The sequence below is a fragment of the Pinus tabuliformis genome, chromosome Q (assembly GCF_031772625.1).
Source record: "Pinus tabuliformis cultivar Carrire ecotype Pingquan chromosome Q, CPIR1, whole genome shotgun sequence".
Lineage (NCBI taxonomy): Eukaryota > Viridiplantae > Streptophyta > Pinopsida > Pinales > Pinaceae > Pinus > Pinus tabuliformis.
In genome coordinates, this window is record NC_142296.1 from 1320912361 (window position 1) to 1320936697 (window position 24337).

Consider the following 24337-nt stretch of genomic DNA (forward strand, 5'->3'; position numbering starts at 1 on the left):
AAATTGAATGCTAAATTATGCTAACTTGTCGCACTGAAAATGCAACAGCAAGTACAGATCTCAACTTTCAATCTGTTTTTATGTTTAATTAACTAAAAAAAATTACAGTGCTTATAGATCAAAACTCAATCTCTTTCACTAGGGCATATAAAAAAGAAAAATAGGACCTGCCATCTTTTATAAAATAAGAAGGCCAGGGTTTACAAGGCAACATACTAACTCTAGGCACTCAGGACCGAGTGCCAAACTTGGGCGAGTGCATGCTTTGGACTCCTAGATGATTATGCCTGAACTAGAATAGGACAAACCCTCATTCAGTGCACCTCCCTCTAATTTAGGAACCTGCACCTTATGTAAGAATGGAATCACTACATGACTCATGTATACTTTTTCTTAAAAAAAAAAAAAGGCAAACTGCAAATAGAAAAGGTACTTGCTAATTCTGAATTGAAAAGTAAATCAAGAACAACAAACTCTACAAATATACTAACATTGGCACATGTATACACCCTTTAACTCTCTACATAAGCCTCCCAAAAGTAAACTTGTGTTGAGCCATCTCTGTTCTGCACAAAACCTGAGGTGTGATGGATCCGCTGAAGTGTGCCACTGCTGTACAGATCAGCCATCATTTTTGCACCATGCTGGAGGAGAATGCAGACTGAGCAACAGGGAAACTCTAACATAGACACCTTCATACATTGGAGTGGTTGAACATACCATCAGCACCCAACTAATCACAAGAGGAAGAAAAGCTAGGAAAGAAGCAAGCTGACAGGGAAGCTGAGCAGAACAAGGCGTTGGGGTCCCAGTGTTCACTAGCCAAGTGCCACTTTTCTTGTGAGGCTTTGCATCTTCAGTATCTTTTTTCAATGCATATTTCTAAGTAATCAATTTCTAAAACTGTGCCATAGTCATGACAGTCAAAGAATGAAGTTCGGGAAGAGTGTTAATTTTCTCCCCAGTTTGGCTTGCAGAAAGGGGAAAACGAGGGATCACCTCAACTCAGCCTTCTTGTATTAGCTGTACAGGTATGGCCGCAATGCCCAATCTTTTTTGAGTTCAAAGATAACCATTATTCTTTTAATTAAAAAAAGTCCCTTAGAACTCAAGACGTTATAAGCACTATAAGAGCTAATGATTACCAGTATAACATGCTGTGACAGAAGGTTACGGATCTTGCTATGAATCTTTCAGACCAAAGTTTGCTACGAACCATTTTTTGAAATTTGACTCCCTGAGTTACTACTGTCATTGCTTAAAGAGAATCTCAATGGCAACAGTTAAAATATTACTTGTAAGATTTGAACCCTCATATGCTCAATTATCCAACTTCATTTCCTCTTCAGTAATGATGAAAGTAGCACTGCGCTGCATAATACTAGAAATAAACAACTTGGAACGTTGCCTAAAATTGAAGACAAGGCAATTGATTCAACTTGGCATATTCAGTTAACGAAAAATACAATTAAAATGCATTATGAATCCAAAAGCATCCAAAAGTAGCTAGTCTTTCTGAACCTCACTACGTTCATAGAAACGAGATTTAATTAAACAAATCTCACGGAACCGATTGAAACCATGAAAAAGAAAATTGATGGACAATAACCTAGTCCAAATTTCATTCAGGGAATGTGTTTTTTTTTTCAGGTAAACAGATAATAAAGGCTTGTATATCATTGACAGTCAAATTGTCAATATAACATTGTTTTGTTGAAGACCTTTTTTATTTCCATTTGTTGATATTCAACTAACAGCAATTAAAATTGCCAAATAAAAAATTGTGCCACTATTCCTAGGAGTCTAGGACTATGCATGCCTCTTCATCAAGATGCACGAGTAAAAGAAGATCCACCAGTCAATATGTTCCCCTTAATGCATTCCACTTCAATTTTAGTAAAAACCATAGAGGAGAAACACCTGATATACCCCGAGTTAGAGCTGGATCAAAAACATTGAAATGCCTTTTCTGAAGGGAATCTAACAAAATCCGACAAGGTACTGCAGGTAAGAGCACAGGCAGTGCAGCCTTAGGTATCACACCTGAAAGTTCTTGAGCCTTTTCCAAATGTGCATTTGCAGTTGAGGCTATTTCAAACATGGCATTTTCCAGGGCTTCATTGTATTCTCCTCTGTATAGATCTTCTTGTGACAATCCATGTTTAGCAGCGATCTCATATGGAATGTATGACCGACGTCGACTAGCATGATATGCTGTGGCTCTGAGAAAGAGGACAAGGCCACTTGCTTTTCCAATATGGGAAGCAGCATGATCTGCAGCGGTAGACTGGATTCCCCCAGCCTGAAGTGTGAGGTACAAAAGGACAGAAGCAGTGTTTTCTGAATACTGTTCTAAGTCAGCAAGAGTCACCGGAGTGCTTTCTGTCTCTGAATCTGCAATCCGTGCCTCAATGGACCGTTTAAACCACTGTTTGCTTAGTGTATGCTCATGGATAATTGATGCTAAAGACTGTGCAATGGGATGCTCAACGAGTTTATTCTTATAAATATTATCTATTGTATCACGCCACCAAAGAAGTCGTATCAATGCCAATTTAGCATCTGAAACATTGTCCCTAACTCTTGCCGTTTCCACATTGAATGCGCGCAATGCAAAAGCTGCTTTTCGCAGGCTTGTTGGTAGGTGCAACAGGCAAAGATAATTTTCATAATCATATGAACGGACTTGTTGCACACAATATGAGAAGGCAGTTCGCAAACTGCTTGAAGGATAAGTTCCATTCATGAAATCAGCAAGAACCTATAAGAAGAAAAACAATCGCAAATAAGTTTTAGGTCTGAGAAATGTTAACCTCTGCTAACCAAACTGTTGATAAAGTAGATGATAAGACAAAATTGATGTCAGAATACTGACCACAGAGAAAGGACAGGAGAAACATATATACCCAAAGAAAACAATGAAGCAACATCAGTTATAGTTAAAATTGGGCAGGAATATTAATGAGCGGAAGAACACAAGGACCCAAAATTTACATGCACCTAAGCATCTACTGAGCAGTAAGTGCAGACAAACGGAAATGGAGGAGAAAAAAAAATCAATTAAAGAAAGGAGGTTGTAAACATAAAACCAAAAGACTAATGAACTAGGATAAGGCCTAGCAGCTCAGGAAGAAGAATCAGAAATAATATGGGTAAGAGCCCAACAACATTCACATACAAGAAAGTTGCCAGCAGTCAAGAATGCATCTGATCTGCCACAGTTGTATGCTCCTAGTTATTGTGAGACTCAACTTCAAATTCATATAGGTTCAAATGGAGCTCTTAAAAAGTGTACTGGTAAAGTTAAGATGGCAAGATGCCTTAATCTGCAAACAAGCTGTAACAAGTGTGTAAATTAGTTCTTGATGATCACTAGATGTACTCTGCAAACAAGCTGTAACAAGTGTGTAAATTAGTTCTTGATCATCACTAGATGTACTCTGCAACACTGACAGTAGATGCTATTTTCCCTTGACTGGGCAAAACATGCCTAAATATCAGAGATAAATGATACAAAATATGTTCCATAACAGTAACAAAACATATGGAAAAGCTTCATTAATCTTCATGTAATTATCACCATAACCATCCAAAAGCAACTTCGCAAAAAAAATATTTTCAAGCAAGCTCCAGACATTCCACCAAAAATATGGTGTTAGTTATCCTTGTGCTTCACCAATAGCTCAAATGTAATATGGATAAGAACTAGTGATGAACAAGATAATCTATAGGATTGCTACAACTTAATGTCAGAAACAATCTAAAAGCCCGCACTGGTAAAATCACAAAACATTCCTCAGATAATCTCAGTTCTTTTGGAGGGAATATTAAGATTACGTTCACACCCAGACACTTGTGCACATCATCAACAAAGAGCATGACCGTCAACCTTCCTATCTGCATCTTTGCTTTTGAATCTTGATTAAAACACCCAAGAACATCCTCTTCAAATCCAATGTCTCAAATCCCAAGTGTCATAAGCCTTAGCACAAAATTGATATACCAAATATCTCTGCCGTGGTGAAGAACACAGGCAATAAGTTGTTCAAGTGAGAATCTCCTGAGAAGGCAATGAACCATTCCCATTCAATCCTCTTTTTCCATTGGAAAACAAAAAAGCACTGACCTGTGACAGAGAGTGACCCACCTGATCCTCTCAAGAAACAATAATTTCTGCAATCCTCCGCATCATTATACCACATCTAAAAAAGGGATGCAACTATGTCTCCACCTCTGAAGAGTGGAGCATAAAAGCTCAATAATATTTGATTTCCAAAATTGGATTCAAATTAATAATATGTACAAATAAAATATGAATGATAAAATAATTACAATAATAATATTAATATCCTACATTCTATAGTTTTTTTTTTAAGACACCTTCCACGTAGAGCTATGTCATGTGATGCACCTTTTAGTAATTGTATTGATATCCCAAGTTCTAAAGTTTAGGTCTGTATATTAAGAATTATGTTTATTTTTATATACATAGCATTGTCTTTCCTTTCATAAATGATTTATCCTAAAGAGAACCTGGATGATTTTGTCTTCCATTGTGGAGAGTGATCTTGGTTTTGGATTTGTTTTCGAATATTTGTGAGTTTTTTTAGCAGATGATGTAGGTTTTCTAGCATATATAATTTGTAGTTCTTCCCTTGCCACTTGAATTCCATAAATCGTTCTTGGAGGTTTGTGCCATTGGTGCTTGTTACCCATCCAAATACAGGGGTAACCCTAGGAGAAAAAAAAAAATCATATATTACTGCTTGCCAACCAACAACCCTACCATGATTCTAGATAGCTAATAACCTCAAATGACTCTCATCCATGATCCAGTCAATATATTCATTGAATTAGCCTACTCATCCAATGAAGGTGGATCATCTATTGCTAAGTTACCAGGATTCGGATTCGGATACGGATACGGATACGGATTCGGATCTGGATCCGCCAATATTTTGAAAAGTCAGGATCCGGATACGCGAAGGAAACAGCAAGTACAAATAATATAAATATTTTTTTTATAATTTTAAAAATAAGAATTATAAATTTTATAATATATAGTTTATATATATTTGTAAAATGTAATACTTATATAAAATAATTAATATATTCCATTAATAAGCTTAGAATTAATATATTATTTATGTATTAAATAATAAGTATTCATACAAATTAAATAGTTTATAATTAACGTAAAACATAATAATAACTATTATAAAAATTATTATTATTATAGTTTATAAATTACCTATAAAAAAATTATTATAAATTAAATTAAAGAACAAAACTATTGAGATTCATTTATAAAGTGAATTGAATTATAAATTATCAAGATAAAGTATCGGAGACCAAACTCTTGGGAGCTGGGAATTTAAAATATTTAATTATTATAAATTAAATTAAAGTGAATTGAATTATAAATTATCAAGATAAAGTATCGGAGACCAAACTCTTGGGAGCTGGGAATTTAAAATATTTAATTATTATAAATTAAATTAAAGAACAAAACTATTTAGATTCATTTATAAAATGAATTGGATTAGAAATTTAATAAGATAAAGTATCAGAGACCAAACACTTGGGAGATGGGAAGTTAAAATCCACGTTAAGTGCTATGTGGGCAAAATAATTTTACGTGGAAACTGGAGGCTAACAATCGCGTGACACACATATGTTCCGACAGACATTTATCAATGTTAAATAATATGTTAAATGCCCATTTGAATAATCGTTTGACGCACATATGTTCTGACAGACTTTTGTTACCCAACTGGTCCAACCAACGCACCTTCATTTGCAGAATCGATCAAGCCGCCGCCATAGAACACATGATTTTGTAGGTTTGGATTTATTTACTACGAAAGGTTCATTATTTTTGAAAGTGACTCTTAAAGTGCACAGTGCGGATCCCAGTGGATCCGGATCCGGATCCGTATCTGATCCGGGGATCCGCGGATCCAACTACCTAGCCCCACGGATCCGGTAACATACATCTATTGTGAAGTACTTTGACCATTTTTGCATTCAAGTGCTTTCATTTAATGTTCAAGGCATTTTAGTATGGATGACAAGTTGAAATTTGATTATAGACCGCTATTGGGTGTGTGCTTGTTCCCCTACTTCACCTTGGTGGTTATCTTGTGTCCCTAGTCTAGCATGACCTTAGGGTCTTTTCTTTCACTGTCTAGGTGGGGCACAAATAAGAGGCTCTAATGGTAGCACTCCATGGTATTCATACTTAACATTTGTCATCATTCCCCTATATCCATTATCCCATCCTTTGATTGGTTGTTGTCAATCGCTCTTACTAGCTCATTGTTAGCCTTGTCCTACGAGAACAAGGGGTTGAATATACTTGAGGCTGAAGCAGTTGTAAGAAAAGAAAGAGTATGATCCAAATGTTAAAATGCAAAAGAATGACAAGGGGTGTAAAGCAAGTAAAAGCCAATGTTAGCTTTTACTTGTCACCAAGAGTATCCATGCATATCATGCCTATCAAAGTAAAAGGAACTCTCTATAAACATCCTAACCCCAATGAAGTGATAAAATGTCCATCATTAAAGGGGGATTGCATGATTATTATTGATAAATCCACAACGCTTGTTAAATGCAAATATTGGGGGCTTGGAAAAACAAAGGCAAGGGAAGGTACCTCAAGTAGCTAAGTGCTCCCTCTATAAAGGCACTCATGGGAAATGGTTTTTCATAGCCTAGTACAAGACTATGACACCTTTCTTGAAGTTAACCTCAAGCCATAACACCTACCACTTGCACCTATCGTCTAAAAATGTTAGCCTAGGCATTGTTCCTCCCCTTGGAGTTAGAAGCACCTAATAAGGTCATATGATAACCCTCCCATACTTAAGTGAGGTAAAGCTAGTTGGACATTTGAAAATGATGCTTGTGTACTTTGATGGCTTTAGCATTGAATATGGTCCACCTTGATGCTTTCATGGTTCTTGTACCCACAATGTTGATCTCACTTGATTCCTTAAGTATGTGCTAGATGATTCTTATCTATGCAAGCGAGATCCCTTGAAAGATAATTGATGCTTCTTCAGCACATTCTAGGGCATCAAACCCCATTCCATGATGACATAGAACACCTAATGGAGGACACTGAAGCTTTGTTGAAGAGCGTTGGCTTGGTTGATGACTTGACATTGATGATGTGACCCTCCTCCACCCCCTAGACCGCGAACATGATACCAAGATAAAGAAAATAAACCAAGACATTGGTGGATGTGTTTGATTATCTTTCAACTTAATCTTTATATAACTTTCAATTGTTGCATTTGTGCTCTAGTGACAACTTGTCTCCACAATATTTGTATTTGCCCTCCCTTCATCGTTGGGCTTCCAAACTATAATTATTTTCTTCTCTTCGAATGTAGTGAAGGATATTTTGAGTTTCTAAATTCGTGGTTTGAGATAGTTATTACCTTGAGTACACCTTGTCAAAGTTTTGGTTTGACTCTTTTCACTTATTTTCAATGACTTTTGCATACATCAAGCCTTTTCTATGGTTGTAATAATATGCATTAATAATTCATTATTTATGTGTGCCTGTGATTTGTGCATGTAAGTCTAAAGTAGTTGATCATCTAATAAGTTGTGTTGCCAATGCTTCCTATTCATGTATGTATTCCTCTACATTTCCTTTTTGTTGTATTCTAGTGACTTCTGCAAAAATTCTGCTAGACACAACAAAGGCGGAAACAGGAGATCTGAAAGATCAGCCTTGAATGAATATATTATTCACAATGGTACATATTTATACAAGTCTAGTGACCCTTGGTTTCATATTCCAAGTGATCTCTTGGACTCCCTTTGACTGTTCAACTTCCACATCAACCCTTAGAGGATTAGGTGTCCAACATTTCCCCCCTTAATCTGAAGGGGTATGTATGAGTCCAAGAAGAGAGTTGTACTACAAAATGTGCAAAAATGCACTAGGCTGAATGTTCTCTCTGAGATGTTGGTATAAGGTGGTGGTTTAAGGATGACCACCAACACTGGAACACTTAGTGCAGTTCCCGAAACTCTTCCAAATCTGGCAAGAAGCTGAAATCTTCAGCTAGAGGAAGTGTCCCTAATGCTTTGGAGAGGGAGACCTCACCCTAGAAAAGGGAAGTCTACAACTTGCGGTGGTTTAAGGATGACCACCAACTTTGAATTGCTTAATGCAATTGCTAGAACTCTTCCAGAACTGGCAAGAAGCTGAAGTCTTCTGTTAGAGGAAATGTCCCCAATTCTTTGAAGAGGGGGAAGCTCAACCTGAAGAGGGAAGTCTCAACCCCTGCATAGATGGTTTAAGGTTGACCACCAACCAAAGGCATGCTCAAGGACATCTCTGTCTCTGGCTACAACTTTGAATCTGGATGGCAGGTTGCGGCTCACGCTCGCTTGATGTGGCTTTGAGGCTTGTATATTGCCATCACTTCCCCCCTTGTCAGATATAAGGTGAAAAGATGGAGAAAACTCAACTGCAAGATTGTTCAATACTCTAGAATAAGTTCTGATATATCACTGAAATATCTTCTTGGTTGTTGAAGCCCATTGCCAAGAAGTGATCCATCCAAGATGAATCTTTGTTCTTGCAAGAGGCTTGTTTTTGAAGCATATGTTTAAAGAATGAGTGGTTTTATGACAATGCTCACATGGATGGAGATCAAAACAATGAACTTTCATATGACCAACTCAATCACAATGTTGCCATTTAACAATCTCTTGTGGCTATTGTGGAAGAGGAGCAGAATCTGGAACAACTGAAGGTGAACTGTCATGAAGAAATCCAGCACTCTGAAACGAACAATGTTTTAAAACTCCAACTCGGGTTTGGAACCGGCCGAGGGTCGAATCCAACTCAGACTCCAACTCGGTATCAACTCGGTCGTTTGATTTCAATGACTCGGTCGTTGTAAAAAATACATTAAACATTTATTTTTATGAAAAAAACATAATTTTAAAGATTTTCATTCATGTTTCCAAACACAAAGCACTAGAATATAGAGATAAGACAACATATGATCAAAGGAGGCTCATGAATATATCCATTATATCAAAATGGCACCCAGTGCACTGTCCAATACATACATGATATAGAGATCAAAACAAAAACATATAACCAAGGAGGATCTAAATGGCCTCTACAACAAAAGTAAATTGTAAAACATCACTAGTCATCAGTACTACTCGCTACTTTTACAGAAGCCAACATCATCTGGCTCAAACTCTGAATCAGAGTCAGGCAGGGAAACCCATGGCTCCTCCTCCTCCTCCTCATCACCATCTAAGCTCTTGCCTCCTCAATGTTGCTCCAATGGCTGCCCAAGAAGCTCCTCACTATTGCTCCAATGATTGCCCAAGACTCCTCACTGTTGCTCCAATGATTGCCCAAGACTACTCACTGCTGCTCCAAAAACCAACTCCACAACTCTTCACAAACTCCTCACAAATTCTCACACAAATGCAATGAGATAGTTGTGAGGAAATGTGAGGGGGTTGGGTAGCTTTTATAGGCTTGGGAGAGGTAGATGGGCTTCAAGAAAACATAAAACCAAAAACTAATTGTGTTTGGGGTCCGATTTTCCCTCCAAAAAGCATCGTTGGGCATCTTTGACTGGTTCAGCCAATTTAATACGGACTCAGTCGATCCGGACAGTTTGCTACCGAACCAGCCGAGTCGATCGATGACCGGTTCGGTAACAAACTAGCCATTGAACTGGTTTATCTACTGAGTCGGCCAGGCCAGGGGTATGGCTCGGTTGGCTCGGTCGAATCCGATTCGGTCCAACCGATTTTGAAAACACTGACTATGAAAGAACACATCCTTGTCATATCCAAGACTGGTTTTGTTTCTGTTATTGACAAGTTCTTCCCAAGGTTTGATGATGGGCTTGGGAAGTGTATGCTGAATTTTTTGCTTCTACATTCAAATTTGCTCTTGCACTGGGCTTAGTGATCTGAACAATTTCTGGTTGTTGATTATAGTCAACTTTGGACTCAAAAATGGGATTATTCTAAAACAAAAACAAGTTCAGAATCATGACTATGTTGTTGTAGGTCCTCTTGTTGTAGTAGGGATTCAAGCTGCAAAAAATCAATTTTCTCCTGTGCATTTTGCAGACATATTCTAATGTCAAAAAGAGTGTCCTTGCCAATTTTTACCATCCCATCTTCAGTGGACTGTATTAAGGTATTTAATAAATCTAATACGTCACAAATTAGAGCCATTTTCTCCAGTTCAAATAAAATCAGCAAAACTACTCTTGGGCCCAAAAATTAAGAAATCTTCTCAACTGTGAATCAATGCCTTCAGACAACTAAGGACTTGTATCCCTGCAGTGAACACAAGAGAAGTTTAAAAAATCTGCTTCTCTCTACTTCTCTTTGTTGACCGCAGCTCAAATAACAACTCTTGAAACAACTTCCCAGCTCTTACATTAAGTGTCGGTGACTTATAACAAGCAGAGACAGGCCAAGATGAAAGGAAGGTGCAATCCAAAAAAGAGCTGAGATTTTCTAGGTATTGGAAAAAAAAAAAAATTAACGCAAGTTCTTCAATTTATCTAACCTTATAGTTCCAAGCGCTCCACACACAAATCAAATTGAGTTGTTTCAGTAGCTGTACATCGTTAAATCTTTACATCGCCAATCTTTAATACAAAGCTGCAAAAACCAAAAGCACAGTATCAAAAGGAAAGAAAGCCTGGCGAATGCAGTAACTAATCTCAAGGATCTAATGCCTTCCCCCTCGACATCATGGGTTCAAATCACCATGCTTCAGTTTTCCTGTCGTTGTCTTCGAATCCCTGTTGTTTAGAGGTATTGTTGATGGATCTGTGTTTGATTCTCCTCCCACCACAACCTCGCTTGCACCTCCCCGGATCAAGGCCAATCGAAATCAACCATATCAGCTGAGGTTTGTGAGAGAAGTAGAATGCTTTCTCAAGAGAGACAGATTGCTTTGTAATAGATTTGATTGCTCCAGAACAATCAATAGAATACCACATCAAGCAAGCAGGTTTTCCTTGTTTGGTTTCCTGGAAAAAATAAGTGTCTCAATTTGTGTGATGTGTTTTTATCTCTTTGTTTATATTCCCTTACTTATGAATTGTTAAGAGACTCTGTATCTTGGTGAAAGTAAACTAGGTTTTAGTTTTCAATTATTCATCTAAGTAGTTGCAGAGTTTCATGGAAATTTAACATAGAGTGGCATTTCAACTCCTTATCACTGTTATTTTTGCTAGGAGATGGAGCACCACACCTAAGGGAGTTCCATGTGACCTAGTGAGATGCATCACTATTTTTATCCAAATAGATAAGTGCCCACCTTTTCGGCTCAATATTGTTGACTTTTGAGACAATCATACTATTTTTGGTCAAATAGTGAAGTGCATTGGTTAAGGAAGGTTATCTTGTGAAGTTTCCTTCATTAGAAATTTTGCTTTTTCATCCAAGTAGAGTGCATGGCATGAAGAGCTATCTGTATAGTTGATGAGAGAGATTTAGAAAAGACGCTACTTTCAGCAAATGATGGAGCGCATGGCTTCAGGAGAATTCTTTTTGGGAGAATACCTTGATTATACTTTCTATTTTCTCTTAGAACTACAGCACATGGACTTGGAGAGGCTTTGTCGGGAGACTTGCATGGTTTATTCAACCTATTTTCAATAGAGAAGTAGAGCATGTGGTTTCGAGGAGAATTAGATTTGCTTTATTTTGGATTATTATCCTTTTATTGCGCGGCGCACCGTCTTTGAAGGGATTTTTTCTTGGCAAGTTACATCTTTTACTTCTGTTGATCATTGTGGATATTTTGGTACCCCATGCTAATTCTATAAAGGCAAAGGGGATAGGGTGATAAAAAAGATGTTGTTATTCACTAGTGATTTTTAGCTTGATTTCTAATCTCTTCACACCTTTTCATTTAGAGTGACTGTGTGAGAAGTAGAGAAGCTTGTATTTTATTCATGTGATTATACTCCTGAATGCTAGTGCAAGAAGGTGCTTCAAAAGTTTTTGGATGCTCCATGGAGTTCTTGTAGGTGAAGCTTGTATTCCTTCAAACTTTGTATTTACAAGATTGAAAATAAAGGTAACATCTATTCAGTGACTATATCTCACTGATTTATTGTCTTCTGCATTACTTTGATCTATTAAATTGATTAATAATGGGAAATACTCCCCCTCAATTAATGTTCTACACTTTGTAGCCCATATGACTCAAAGCATTTAAATTTTAAACCATTAATTGTTAATTTCCCCATTTATATTCGCTATTTTTTACATTTTTGCATCCAGACTAGTGCTTTTAAAAGTAGGTTTCGTGCCCTGATTGCTGATTTGCAAGTTTCCCAAGGCAGAAATCTATTGTAGGGCATAAATCTGTGCCTTGGCTTGCTGTTTCGTGTGCTTTCCTGCATATTACGGATCTGATAGTTCAAATTACAGTAAGCTTTTATTGCAGTTTGGCAGTGTGTTTTGGTCCTTAGGGTTCATACATTGCTTACAGGTGCATAGAGATCCCCTGGTGGTTAGCAAGCAGTAATCCGAGGTGCAGGAAGACTGTACAAAGTGACTATGTACGTTCTCCAGTTACCTTTTAACTTTTCCAATTACAGAGTTGATGTTGGAACCAGTCGGTTTTGAGTTTTAACATGTGTCAAGGATGCTAAGAAGCTAGGTAATTGATATGTGCACAGACTGTAATAGCAAATGAAACACCAACATAAGAGATTAATTTGCTGCACTCGTACATATTGTACACGTAACACTGTATTTCAGAAGTACAATCAGTGGATGGAGAATATTTTATACAAGTTGTAGATGAGTGATCATCTTTGACTGTCTCCTGTGAGACGTACAAATATAATGCGTCATTTAACCACATTAACTATGGTGGATGGAGAATATTTTATACTAGTGGTAGATGAATGGTCATCTTTGACTAGACTCCTATCACTATGAGATGTACAAGTATAGTACATCATTTGACTAAGTCAACTGTGACCAAGATTCAGCATACACTGAGATCAGACTGAAACTGTTTGTAATGATTTTAGGACAATACTTAGTAGTTTAAGGAAGCAAGAAAGACATCATGTTAATGTTTTCAAGCAGCCAAAAGTTGCTAGAAGAACTGAAAAGGTATTTCTTGTGAAACACATCAAAAGGAGTGCATAAGTAACATGGGTATAGAGAACAGAACGTAGCTGTAAAGTATAGCCAAACTTTAAACAATAAGAGGTATGATATCCCTGACACTTATCATGACCCCAAGTCCAGACTAAAAGTACTGACATGTTCAAATGGATGCAAGCATGTAACGGAGAAGTGCTTTCGAAAAGCATGCATCTTGTGTTGCACTAAAAACGATATGACTAAATCAGAGATATCATTATTTTATTAGGTAATAGTCAATTGGCTGCCTCTCCCAATACATTTCTGCCTTGGCAACAAAATCAATAGAACCTATATCTTTACTACACATGCACATTCTGGCTGTCATGACTCATTTGTGCAGAAGTTTAGAATGCAGTCAACTCTCCAAGGCAATGGCGGGCAGATTCATCATGTAAGGTTGGCCTTGCACCCTAAAATCCAAAGCAGAAATGTTGAAGTTACAGCCAGGTATGAGCAGCTGACAAGTGAAAGTGATTCAAGAGCTGGACCAGAACTGAACTGTGAACCAGTTTGTGAACCGTTCTCCTAAAAGGTACATAAAATTTGAAAAATTAATCATATATATATATATATATATATATATATATATATATTATATATATATATCGAACCAATTAGACAACAAAATATAAAGTTTTCTCATTTTAGAGTTTGGGAGGAATGGGTATCGTTTCTTTCTCGTTTCCACCCCACAGGAACTGTCACTGGTCCCACTGGTCTAAACCGACTGGTTCAATACCGAACTATTCCCCCACCCCAAGGAATAAGTCATAACCATTGATCCCGCCAGTCAAAACTAGTCGGTTCAGTGCTGAACTAGCGAGTTCAGTGTTGAATCAACCTCCCAGTCCTATTCAACCACCAGTTCGGGTACTGAAGAGTCTGGACCATGTGTCCTGATAATATTGCATAAAATATCCACGGCCAAATCCAGCTTCACAGAAGTAAAGACCATAACAGGAATCAAGGCATGAGTGATTATCAAGAACTCTTAGTACAAGATGTAACAATAAATATTCAGCTACCAGCTCGGGTACTGAAGAGTCTGGACCACGTGTCCAGATAACATTGCATCAAATATCCATGGCCAATTACAGCTTCTCAGAAGTAAAGACCACAACAGGAATCAAGACATGAGTGATTATCAAGAACTCTTCGTACGAGATATAATATGCAAATTATCAAGCTATTGAGTAGACTTGCAATGTAACTGGAAGTGCTCTCCCATAGAGCTATGGTTATGTCCAAATTCAAGCTTGTCCTTTTCCAGGTACTCCTATTAACGGGTTAGAAGACGGTAGTAGGATGGGTCTTAAATAATCTAAATTACATGTCCCCTAGAAATATTATCACAACAAAAGGTACAAATCATGTAGTAATAGTTAGTAAATATAATACAGTCACAACCATAATTCATGACCATCAGTTACCTATCTTCCATTCTACTATGCTATATATATATATATATATGGATTAGAGGCTGTGTGCCTTGTTCCGTAAATGTCCCAAATTCAAATGGATTCCCATAGTTGCCATCAAATAAGCTAAAAGTGGTATCAAAGCATCTTAGTTTATGTAACCTCTCATTCTGCTATTCTCCTTTTTCCTTCTAATCACTATTGCAATTTGTCTGATACCTTCTTCAAGTACGTCGTCTCTAATGCGTCTTTTCTCCTATGTCCCCTTCTCCCTCAAAACCACAAACACAAAAATAATAGAATATATATAAATATATGCATAATCTGCAGTATCTCATTCACCCTAACTCCCTCATGTTCCACTACATTTCAACACCACTCCAGGTTTTTACTTCAATTCCGTTTAGCTTTCATAACCCCCTACCTGAGACCATTGAAATTTATCCTCTCTATTCTTGCATTGTCCTGTAAATCCCGTATCATCCACCATTTGAATTCTTTCCACCATTTTTTGTTCTGCAGGCTTGACTCCTCTTTAAGCTATAGATTAAGGAAGCCCCAAGACTTCTTCCGTTTCCATTGTCCCTCTTTCGAGGCACCCCTCTAGGGCATTTGGCTTTTGATCCTTCCAAGCCAGTCTCTTGCTCATAGAGATCAGATCTTAGATTTGACATGTTTTTCACTTTTGGTTTTATATAGGAGTGGCCATTGCACTCCCATGCACTGTATTGCTACTATTTTACTTAGCGATCCCATTCCCATTTACTTATTTCACCTATCTTATCTTCTCCAAGTCACCTCAGGAGTTGAAGGGCTCACCAAGTTGGTTTCAATTTCGAGTTATGCAGTTTTGGTCCAAATTTTGAATCTTCTAAATTAATTCTTAAAGTTCAATAAGCATATCTGTGTCTACAAGAAGTTGTATTGGCCATCGAATAAGTTTATGTGAGTGACAAGTTAAATGGAAATGTCAAGGAGAGGGTGTACATCAAAATTTATCAAAATTTATCTAAATAAGGAGACAAAATTATAAGCTTTATTTTAGCTGTTCGAGCATAACCATTTTTAAGCATGTCCACCTCCAATGTCACATGGTTCGGGTTTGAGTTTGGGTTCGGCAATGATTAGGTTCAATTTCAGTTCAAATTTTTTGATGAGGTTCGCCATTAGGTTCATATATATATATAATGAATTATAAGATAAAATAGTAAGAAATAAACATCAGTAAGCATCAAAAATGCTATCATGGACATGGAAACTGTAAGGATAAATTAACGCTTGAGTTGTGACATAAAGTTACGAGTTTTGATCTTTGGACTCACTGAATGGCTATGAGGTTCGATGAGGTTCGCCAAACCTCAAATCTTTTTTCAAAATTCGAACCTCAAGGTTAAAGTTCGACGAACCTTGTGAGACAGTCCACCTCTATGACTAAGATTAGGACTACAAATCTAAAATCATTCCCAATGGTTCCTATCAGTGTTACTTGGGAGCAGGAGCGAAAACGGGTGCGGGAGAGACATTTTCAAAGGCTCCCGGTTAGGGAGCGAATCCCGGAGCGCTTTTTATATATATTTTTTGATACATATATGTCAACAAAAACATGTACAATAATGAATTAGATATTAAAAAACATAGATTGAACCATATAACAACAATCATCTAGAAGTTATAATCTTCATCAACCACGTCCACAAGTTAGTAACATAGTAACATACAACATATTGAGTCTCATGATTCATCAATCTTAAAGTTTCAAGCTTTCAAAATTCAATATATAACATTTATCATCATGGATCACCAAAGTTGTACTTGTAAGCTAAGTGTAACCATTACAATAAATAATATCTAACATGAAATGAAATGTTATAAAATGAAATGAAATGAAACAACTTTCAACTTTCATGAAGCATCATATTCATAATTCATTACTAATGAGTTAAAATTGCCAACTTCAAACTTAAATTGTCATATATTGTTTAAAAAAATATCATAATAAATATGAAAGAGTCAATAGTTATAAAAACTACTAGAAACTAGAAAAGACAAGTAAATCTATTATCTATTTCTTATGCTTGGGCCTCTTGCCACCACGAGAAATGTCTAATTTTTTAGTCTTGTTGGAAAATCAGGACCTTTGTCATTAATATCACCCTCTAAGCATTAACATAAGATAGAAAAAGCATAGCATGTCAACTCAAGATTTTGTTTGAGTGATGTGTACATTTTTAGGAGGGTCATGATAGAGGAGCTCGACAACCAATGTCACTAACATCAAGGTACATAGAGGGATTGGTGCTCTTGATTAAATACGAGTGCCATACCCTAATACATGACAAAATTCAATGGAAACATTGCAATCCCCCAATCCTGAAATCCTAAAAAAGTGACAAGTCTACTGGATTTTGAATGAAATCTAAAATTCTACTTTCTCCATATGAAATCCATTGAGGTCGGAACCACTCTCAAACATCCTGAGTCATTTCATGGTAATGTTAAAAATTTAAGTAAAAGTGGCATTCTCCTTAATCTTCATTTTCATGAAAATGAAAATTAAGGAGAATGTCCCTTTTACTTTAAAAATTTAACATTACCATGAATAGCATATCAGTACTAGGGCCATAGGCTTGATCATTAAGCTACCCCACTCAAAACTTATTTGTTCCTTTGAAAAAAAATTGCATTTCGAACATTACTGCAAAAAAAAATTTGCAAAAAAGGCTAAACGCTCCCGAAAAGGCAGGGAGTGAAATTTTTTTTAGGGAGCGTGCTCCCGAGTCGCTCCCACCCCGAGCGTGGATTGGGAGCAGGATCGAAGAGGGGGGGCTCCCCCCACAACACTGGTTCCTATCATACTACCAGAGCTGAATATATTGGTACACGGTTACTATATACATTAGTTTATTTACTTGATCAACTCTGGTTCAAGCATGGAGTCTGTCAACTGAAGTTCTGCAACATAGATGCATGGTTTGTGAGATTACAAGAGATTTAAAGCAGAAGTAAGGAAAACAAATTTGAGTTTATGATTCCTGCCAAAGTCTGCAGAGGAGCTTCGAGAAAGCATAATGCAAAATTGCAAATTGTCCATATCACTGTTCTGTTAATTTGTAAACAGGTCTGTTATACAGTTTTAAGTCTCCACTCATTGCAATTGAGCAACTATCAAGGAAGCAATTGTTCTTGATTTTATGGTGAGGCTAGTTTGTGAAACATTTTGCAATTTGCATGTATTCCCCACAGGGACTTCATATTGTTGACAAATATCATATCACGTTCATTTATATAGGGGGTTGAGGTATTTAGAACGGGAGATGTGAGGTAGGGGGTGGATATATAGTTATTGAGAGGTATAAAAAGGGGTGTTTCGTAAAAACAGGAGATATCTATTAAAAATAATAAAGGTTATTTTTGTTAAAAAATGTATTGGGAGGGAGGTTGAACGTGGGTTGAACAAAAGGAACTGGGAAGATTTTTTTCAATATCTAGCGAAATTAGAAGTATTCTTTAATATCCCACGAATGTAGACATTATGACACAAGTTTGCTAAGTGGAGAAGGTATTCCCATCCATACATTTTTCAAAGGCTAATGCTTTCAGCATTGTTCTTGTGATGTTACCAGATGCATGTAGAATTTAATGATTTCTGCCTCATAGGTAAGGAAAGGAGCTAGAACTTATTCATTGTTCACATTTACCTGGGTTATCATTTCAATCAAGATAAAATCAACATGTGGGAACAACAGCAATATCAGTCTCCTGAGTTCACAGAGAAGCCTGAGTTCACCAGTCCATGTTTTTATGCCCATGATGGGTGCTGCATGTTTTGCAAGTTTTTTTTAACGCAAAGAATTAAACTCACTATCAAGTATTATCAGTAAGCCCTGCTCATTATCAACCGATCTGCGTTCTGGACACAAAGCAACTACACATTACCATGAACAAGAAACAAGCTCACCATATCACTTGGGATTCAGTCTCAGAATAGTAGACAGTTCCCTTTCCTTTCTAGTTCTCACTGAGAGTGCAACATAGGTTGAGTAGCTCTAACCCAGCTTATAACATGATTTGCTTTTCCTGAGATAATTGTTTCTAGGGTTCTTCATAAGTTATGAGGAATTGGAATGAGAAGTTACATGTAAACAAAAAAATATATAAATAAACTAAACCCAATGAAAACCTAAGATATGCTTGGTATAAGCTAATGCACCTCAACGAAGAGGATTTAGACTGGGTAAACATTGACATGGAACTAGCCACATGCCTAGCGACATTGACATGGAACTAGACACATATCCAGCAACATTAAGGACAACCCGTTGAAATAAATCCTCCAGCAACATTAAGGACAACCAGTTGAAATAAACTCTTAGACTATATATAGCTACAATTATAATTCCCTTTAAGATATTAGCCCATGAAAACCAGAAAGAACTTAAATTTCATAACCGAGCAGATAAACCACATAAATGAGATTTTTAAAACCCGACACTTTTGCTCATACCCGGACCAAATTCGGATCAAATTCTTTTATCTATTTTAATTCTAAGGGAATAGGTCCTATAAGACTAGGAATGTCTCAAAAGTGAATAAAAAAGTAAGCAAACACATAACACACTAGACAGAAGACTTGCACCCCAATGCCTGTAAAAAGTCATTGAGAAAATTAATGTCTTGCCTGCTGATATGACAGGAACAATATATCACGTAATTCCAATATACAGCTAAAAAGAGGGAAAAGAGGATGAAATAAACCATGTGGTTTAGACAGGTCAGAAGGTCAATCCCTACTAACTGCCCACATCAATCGCAACGCGGGTTAAATCCCATCACAGGCTAGGGTGTCGAATGCCTTCTATTTGCTTAGCGTTTTAATTTGCTTAGCGTTTTACCATGTGCTTAGCCAAAACTGCTTATTGGGTTCAGGCAAAAATTGCAATATAATGCAGGCTTGCTGTTATATTCAGCATACTTAAACCCATGCTAATTCAATACACCTATACCACAAATGCCAGTCACTTACTTGAGAGCCAGACGTCTATTAGCTTGAAGAAGAAGCTCAGGCCTTGGCTGACTTTCTACTCCAGTCCGACCTTGCTGTTACTCCTGTGACGGATACTCACCTGGGGAAAGAACGGATTTTTACTTCTCTCCTGTTTCGAACGTAGAGCTGGTGGTCACATTGCCAAGGTCGCTTGCAATCCCTTCGAATATCATATACAGGTCGCAGGTTCGATACGTCAGATTCTCCCGCACTCGATGAAGGTGAGGGGCTATTTGATTTCGTGTTAGTCTGCGATATCAGTGTCTTCGACGTTAAAGGATGTGGTCACATGGCACTGGTGTTCGCAGTTATGCAACGACATTGTCTTGTGAATTTGCATTTCAAAGTCAATGGGTAAAGCTTAAGTGGCAAAAGCAGTGCATAATGTTAATGTTAATATAAATTGATGTTGCCTTGAGCATTAGCTGGAACTATGTGGGAGGAGTTGAGTTAAGACATTGCTAATTAATCATTTATGTTTGACATTCCGAATTAAGAATTTATGTTTAAATCATGGAAATGTATTTTAATTAATCCAAGGTTGTGGTTTTATATTGGTTTTTTGGTTTTATATTGGTTTTATAGGAGTGGGTATATTATGTGTCATTGGACTTATCGACATTTAGTTTTTTTGGGTTTAGTTAGGCAGCAATAATGCAAAAACATGAGCTTCTTTTATTAAAGAGTAAAGAGTATTGACTTAAAGAGTAAAAATATTAGCTTTTTGTTTTGTCGGGTCTTATAGTAAAGAGAAGTTAAAGTTATTTCTCTATTACTTTAATAATTGGTCAGATTCTATAAAGTTTACTATGGAAATTGAAGTCGATGGTAGCTTCCCTTTCCTTGATGTTCTCATTTCAAAAAAGGAAGATGGTTCTTTTTCTCACCAAGTTTTTCGGAAGAAAACTCACACAGATCAATATCTTCATGCTAATTCCCACCATTTCCCGGCTCAGAAACTAGGTGTTCTCAACACCTTAGCCACCCAAGCTTTGCGAGTTTCTAATGATAATCATATCGATGATGAAAAGACCCACCTCCTTAAGGTCTTTAAAAAGAATGGTTATAGCAAATCCCAGGGTCTGAGAGCTTTCCATAATGCAGAAAGAGGTCCTAAGAAGAGGATTGATCTCGAAGATCGAACTTATGGGGTTCATCTTTCTTTTATTCAGGGGACCACGGACAAAATTGCTAAGATCCTGAAGAAACATAATATTCCTTCTTCCTTCAGACCCCTTTGCATTATTCGAAGTTCTCTTCGATTGGTCAAGGATCCTGTTGACCCCAAGGATGTGAAAGGAGTTTATGTTATTCCTTGTTCCTGTGGGACTCCTTACGTTGGAGAGACTGGTCGATCAATAAATCAGAGGATTTGTGAACATGCTGCGGACATCAAGCATGGGAGGTCGCACTCCTCAACCTTGGTATAACATGTTGAAAAGACCAATCATCACATTTGTATAGAAGAGGCTGAAGTCATAGCTAAGGTTAACCATTTTCATCATCGTAAATTTAGAGAGGCCTTGGAAATTGAAAAAATGCTCGTTAACCTTAACAGAGACGATGGTTGGAACATCAGCAAGTGTTGGATCCCTGCCCTGGTCTCTTAAAATAAATAAATAAATAAATATATATATATATATATATATATATATAATAATATCTTTATTATAATAATGAAATTAAATAATATCTATATTATAATTTTATTTAATAAAATCCCAAACAAAAACAATAATAATAATAATAATTAATTTATTCTTATTATTTTTTTTACAATTATTATTTGTTTTTTTTATTTATTTATTTTATATTTTAATTTAAAAAATAAAATAATTAATAATAATAATTAATTTATTATTTTGTTTTTTACCATTATTATTTGTTTTTATTTATTTTATTTTTAACTTAAATTGATTTATTCAAAAAATAATAATAATAAATAAATAAATAAATTATAATAATATTATTAATAATAATTAAAATTCTTTTAACTAAAAAATAGAAATTTAAATATATTTTTTCAAACTAGCTATTTTTTCTAACGGCTAGTTAGTTGCTCTCTTCATCTATTTATTTCATTGCCTAGATCTGATTCATCATCTTGTCCTAAAGATGAACCACACTGGATGGTTCGAAACGCGTTGACGAAATTTCTCCTATGTGATTGTTTCCGAAAGAATTTGTTATTATTAATATGGATCACAAAAGTCTAAACTCAGGAAGTATTGACTTATGTGGAAGTACCACTAAGTAAAGGCATTGTTAATGAATAAATATCAAATTTAAATTTTAGAGAGGTTTTCTAACTACAATAGCATCGTAGTCTCATGATGGACACTATAGGAATGCGTACATTGTGTGTAATTCGAAGAGCCAATGCTTGGTCTTGCCTAGGGGTAACCATATAAACCCATGAAAGGATGCTCCCTTTTTATAAGATGGAGGCATTTGTTAATTTGGAAATATTTTTTTTTTAACAAATACGAGAGAATTTTTGTTATATAAAAGATTGTGGTCGAAGAACATAGAAGTAATACATAGATAGGAGATCATTTTATGGCCAAGGTGGTTCAAAGACTAAAATTCACTTTCATACATCCCATACAAAACCCAAAAATAGTCCCATGTCCATTGATTTGAAAATGGGGCTCTTATGCTTCTTGTCCAACTGACAAGAACCTCTCCCACTTCCAAAGCTTTAAATTTTCCCGTCTTATTGATTAACCAATGCGGAATTAAGAAATGCTTGAAATTATAAGTGTATGCTTGTAATTATTTTTTACTGTTAAGTGTTGTAATTACTGTTGCTTATGCTGATATTTTAAATACAAAGAATAGTAAATAATGCAGTAAGTAAAGCACGCATATAACAACAATATTAATTTGGAGTTCACCCAAAACTCTTGGGCTACGTCTCCGTGAGCTCTAGTCAACTCAACTAGGCTCTCTGGGATTATGGCAGTAGTTCTTTTACAAGTCTTTGACTCAACTCCATCGGTTTACACAGAACACGATGGGCTTACTTTACCATCTCATCCCTGGCTCTGAAGCTCTCGACTTTCTGGCTCTGGCTCTTGGCTCTCGCTCTGGCTCTTGGCTCTGACTCTGGCTCTTTGGCTCTGGCTCTGGTTCTGGCTCTCGGCTCTCACTCTGGCTCTTCGGCTCTGGTTGTGGCTCGTGGCTCTCTACTTTGGCTTCTCTGAGCTCTTTCTCTCGGCCTCTGCGTGCCTCTATGAGTCGCTCGACCTCCAAGCAACTCCAGCAACCTTCAGCAACAATACGCTGCTGTCAATTGAGCTCTCTGGCTTTTCACTCGACCTCCGAGTGACTCCAAAGACTCTATGCGCACTCAGCTCTTGCTCGTTGTTCGCTTAGCCTGCTCTCTCTCTCTCTGTTTACAGCTCTCTCTAGGCTTTTCACTTGAACTCCAAGTGACTCCCTTAGCTGCCTTTTTGCTTTTGTGTTGCCTTCTTCGCCTCAGCCTCCTGCTTTGGCTTCACTTTCAGCAACAAAAACAATCAACAACAACAACCAACCAAAGAGAGCCCTCATTCTGTTGTTCTGTGGCTTTTTAAGCCAAATCGGTGCTGCCTGTTCATTTTCCCTTTCGAGCTTCCTATCTTCCAGCCTTTGTCCACTCAAATCCCTTCTCTGAGCATTAGTAATCATTGCTAAACGCCCTCAGGGATGGCGCCCACCTGTGCTGTAACAGAAGGGGAAATCGGCGCTTGAAATCCTTCAAAAACAGTCATTCTCTGTTTACACAGAGAACACTATAAAACACAGGAAAATCCGTAGAGAACATTGTTCATCAGACTTCAATCCCTATTGATTCCGCCCTAAACTCCTATCGGGTCCGCCCATAATCGCTATCGCAAGTCGCTTTGGCCCGGTTCCAAGGTTTCCCTTTGTATTTCAAAAATACATTAAAACATGGAAAATATCGCAAAATTGGCTTAGTGCGGACTTGAAATAATATTCATTTGCATTTCGAAACTCCATCGGTTCTGGGTAATCACATCGCGCATATATATATGTCTATAGCCGCTCCTCTGTGTAGCTTTGATTGCGATCTGCTGATATCGGCAATCGCGATATTACATCGCCCGGGGTCCCGCCTTTCCCTTGTGGTATAGCCGATTGCGATCCACCGATTTCGACGATCGCACCATCGCATCAGCCCGGGACCTTTGCCTTGGGTATACACTGTCTGCCTCCGATCTGACCCGTCGCTGATCATCAGAGGTCACTGATCAGGGGTGCCTTCTGCCCGACTTTAAGCCTTGGCCTCATGCGATGCGATTTTCCCTTATAAGGGTCTTTTGCCCATTTTTAAAGTATTTGTGCCTCTTTTCCCAAAGAACGAGGGGAGCTTCTCTTTGTGATAACTTCTTTATCTAAACTCCGTTCTCTCCCATTTAAGTTGCATTGGATTCAGAATGAAGGGGTCTTTGCAATGAGACTATTTCTGAGAGCAGCCTACAACTTTCATTTTCCTCTGATTTACAAAGGATGTGTGCCATTTGGCACCTTTCACCTCTTATATGAAGTCTTTTAGACTTAGAGGTTTATCCAGGATCCATTTTTGGATCAATTATCTTTAGATACAAAAAAGTGTTGATACTAGCAGGATTCTTAAGCAAACACAAAGTTACTTTTTGGGGTGGACCAGATTGCTAGG

General features: G+C 37.1%; 1 protein-coding gene across 1 annotated transcript; it reads right to left on the reverse strand.

Annotated features, from left to right (window-relative positions):
- Nucleotides 1–1585: 1585 nt before the first annotated feature.
- LOC149224689 (Terpenoid synthases superfamily protein) lies at nt 1586–19947 on the reverse strand. The gene is made up of 2 exons (XM_089386221.1): nt 19633–19947; nt 1586–2761 (listed from the first exon to the last, which is right to left on the reverse strand). Exon 2 carries the CDS (start codon nt 2744–2746, stop codon nt 1859–1861), a length of 888 nt encoding a protein of 295 aa, XP_089242347.1. The 5' UTR covers nt 2747–2761; nt 19633–19947; the 3' UTR covers nt 1586–1858.
- Between the last annotated feature and the right edge of the window lie 4390 nt (nt 19948–24337).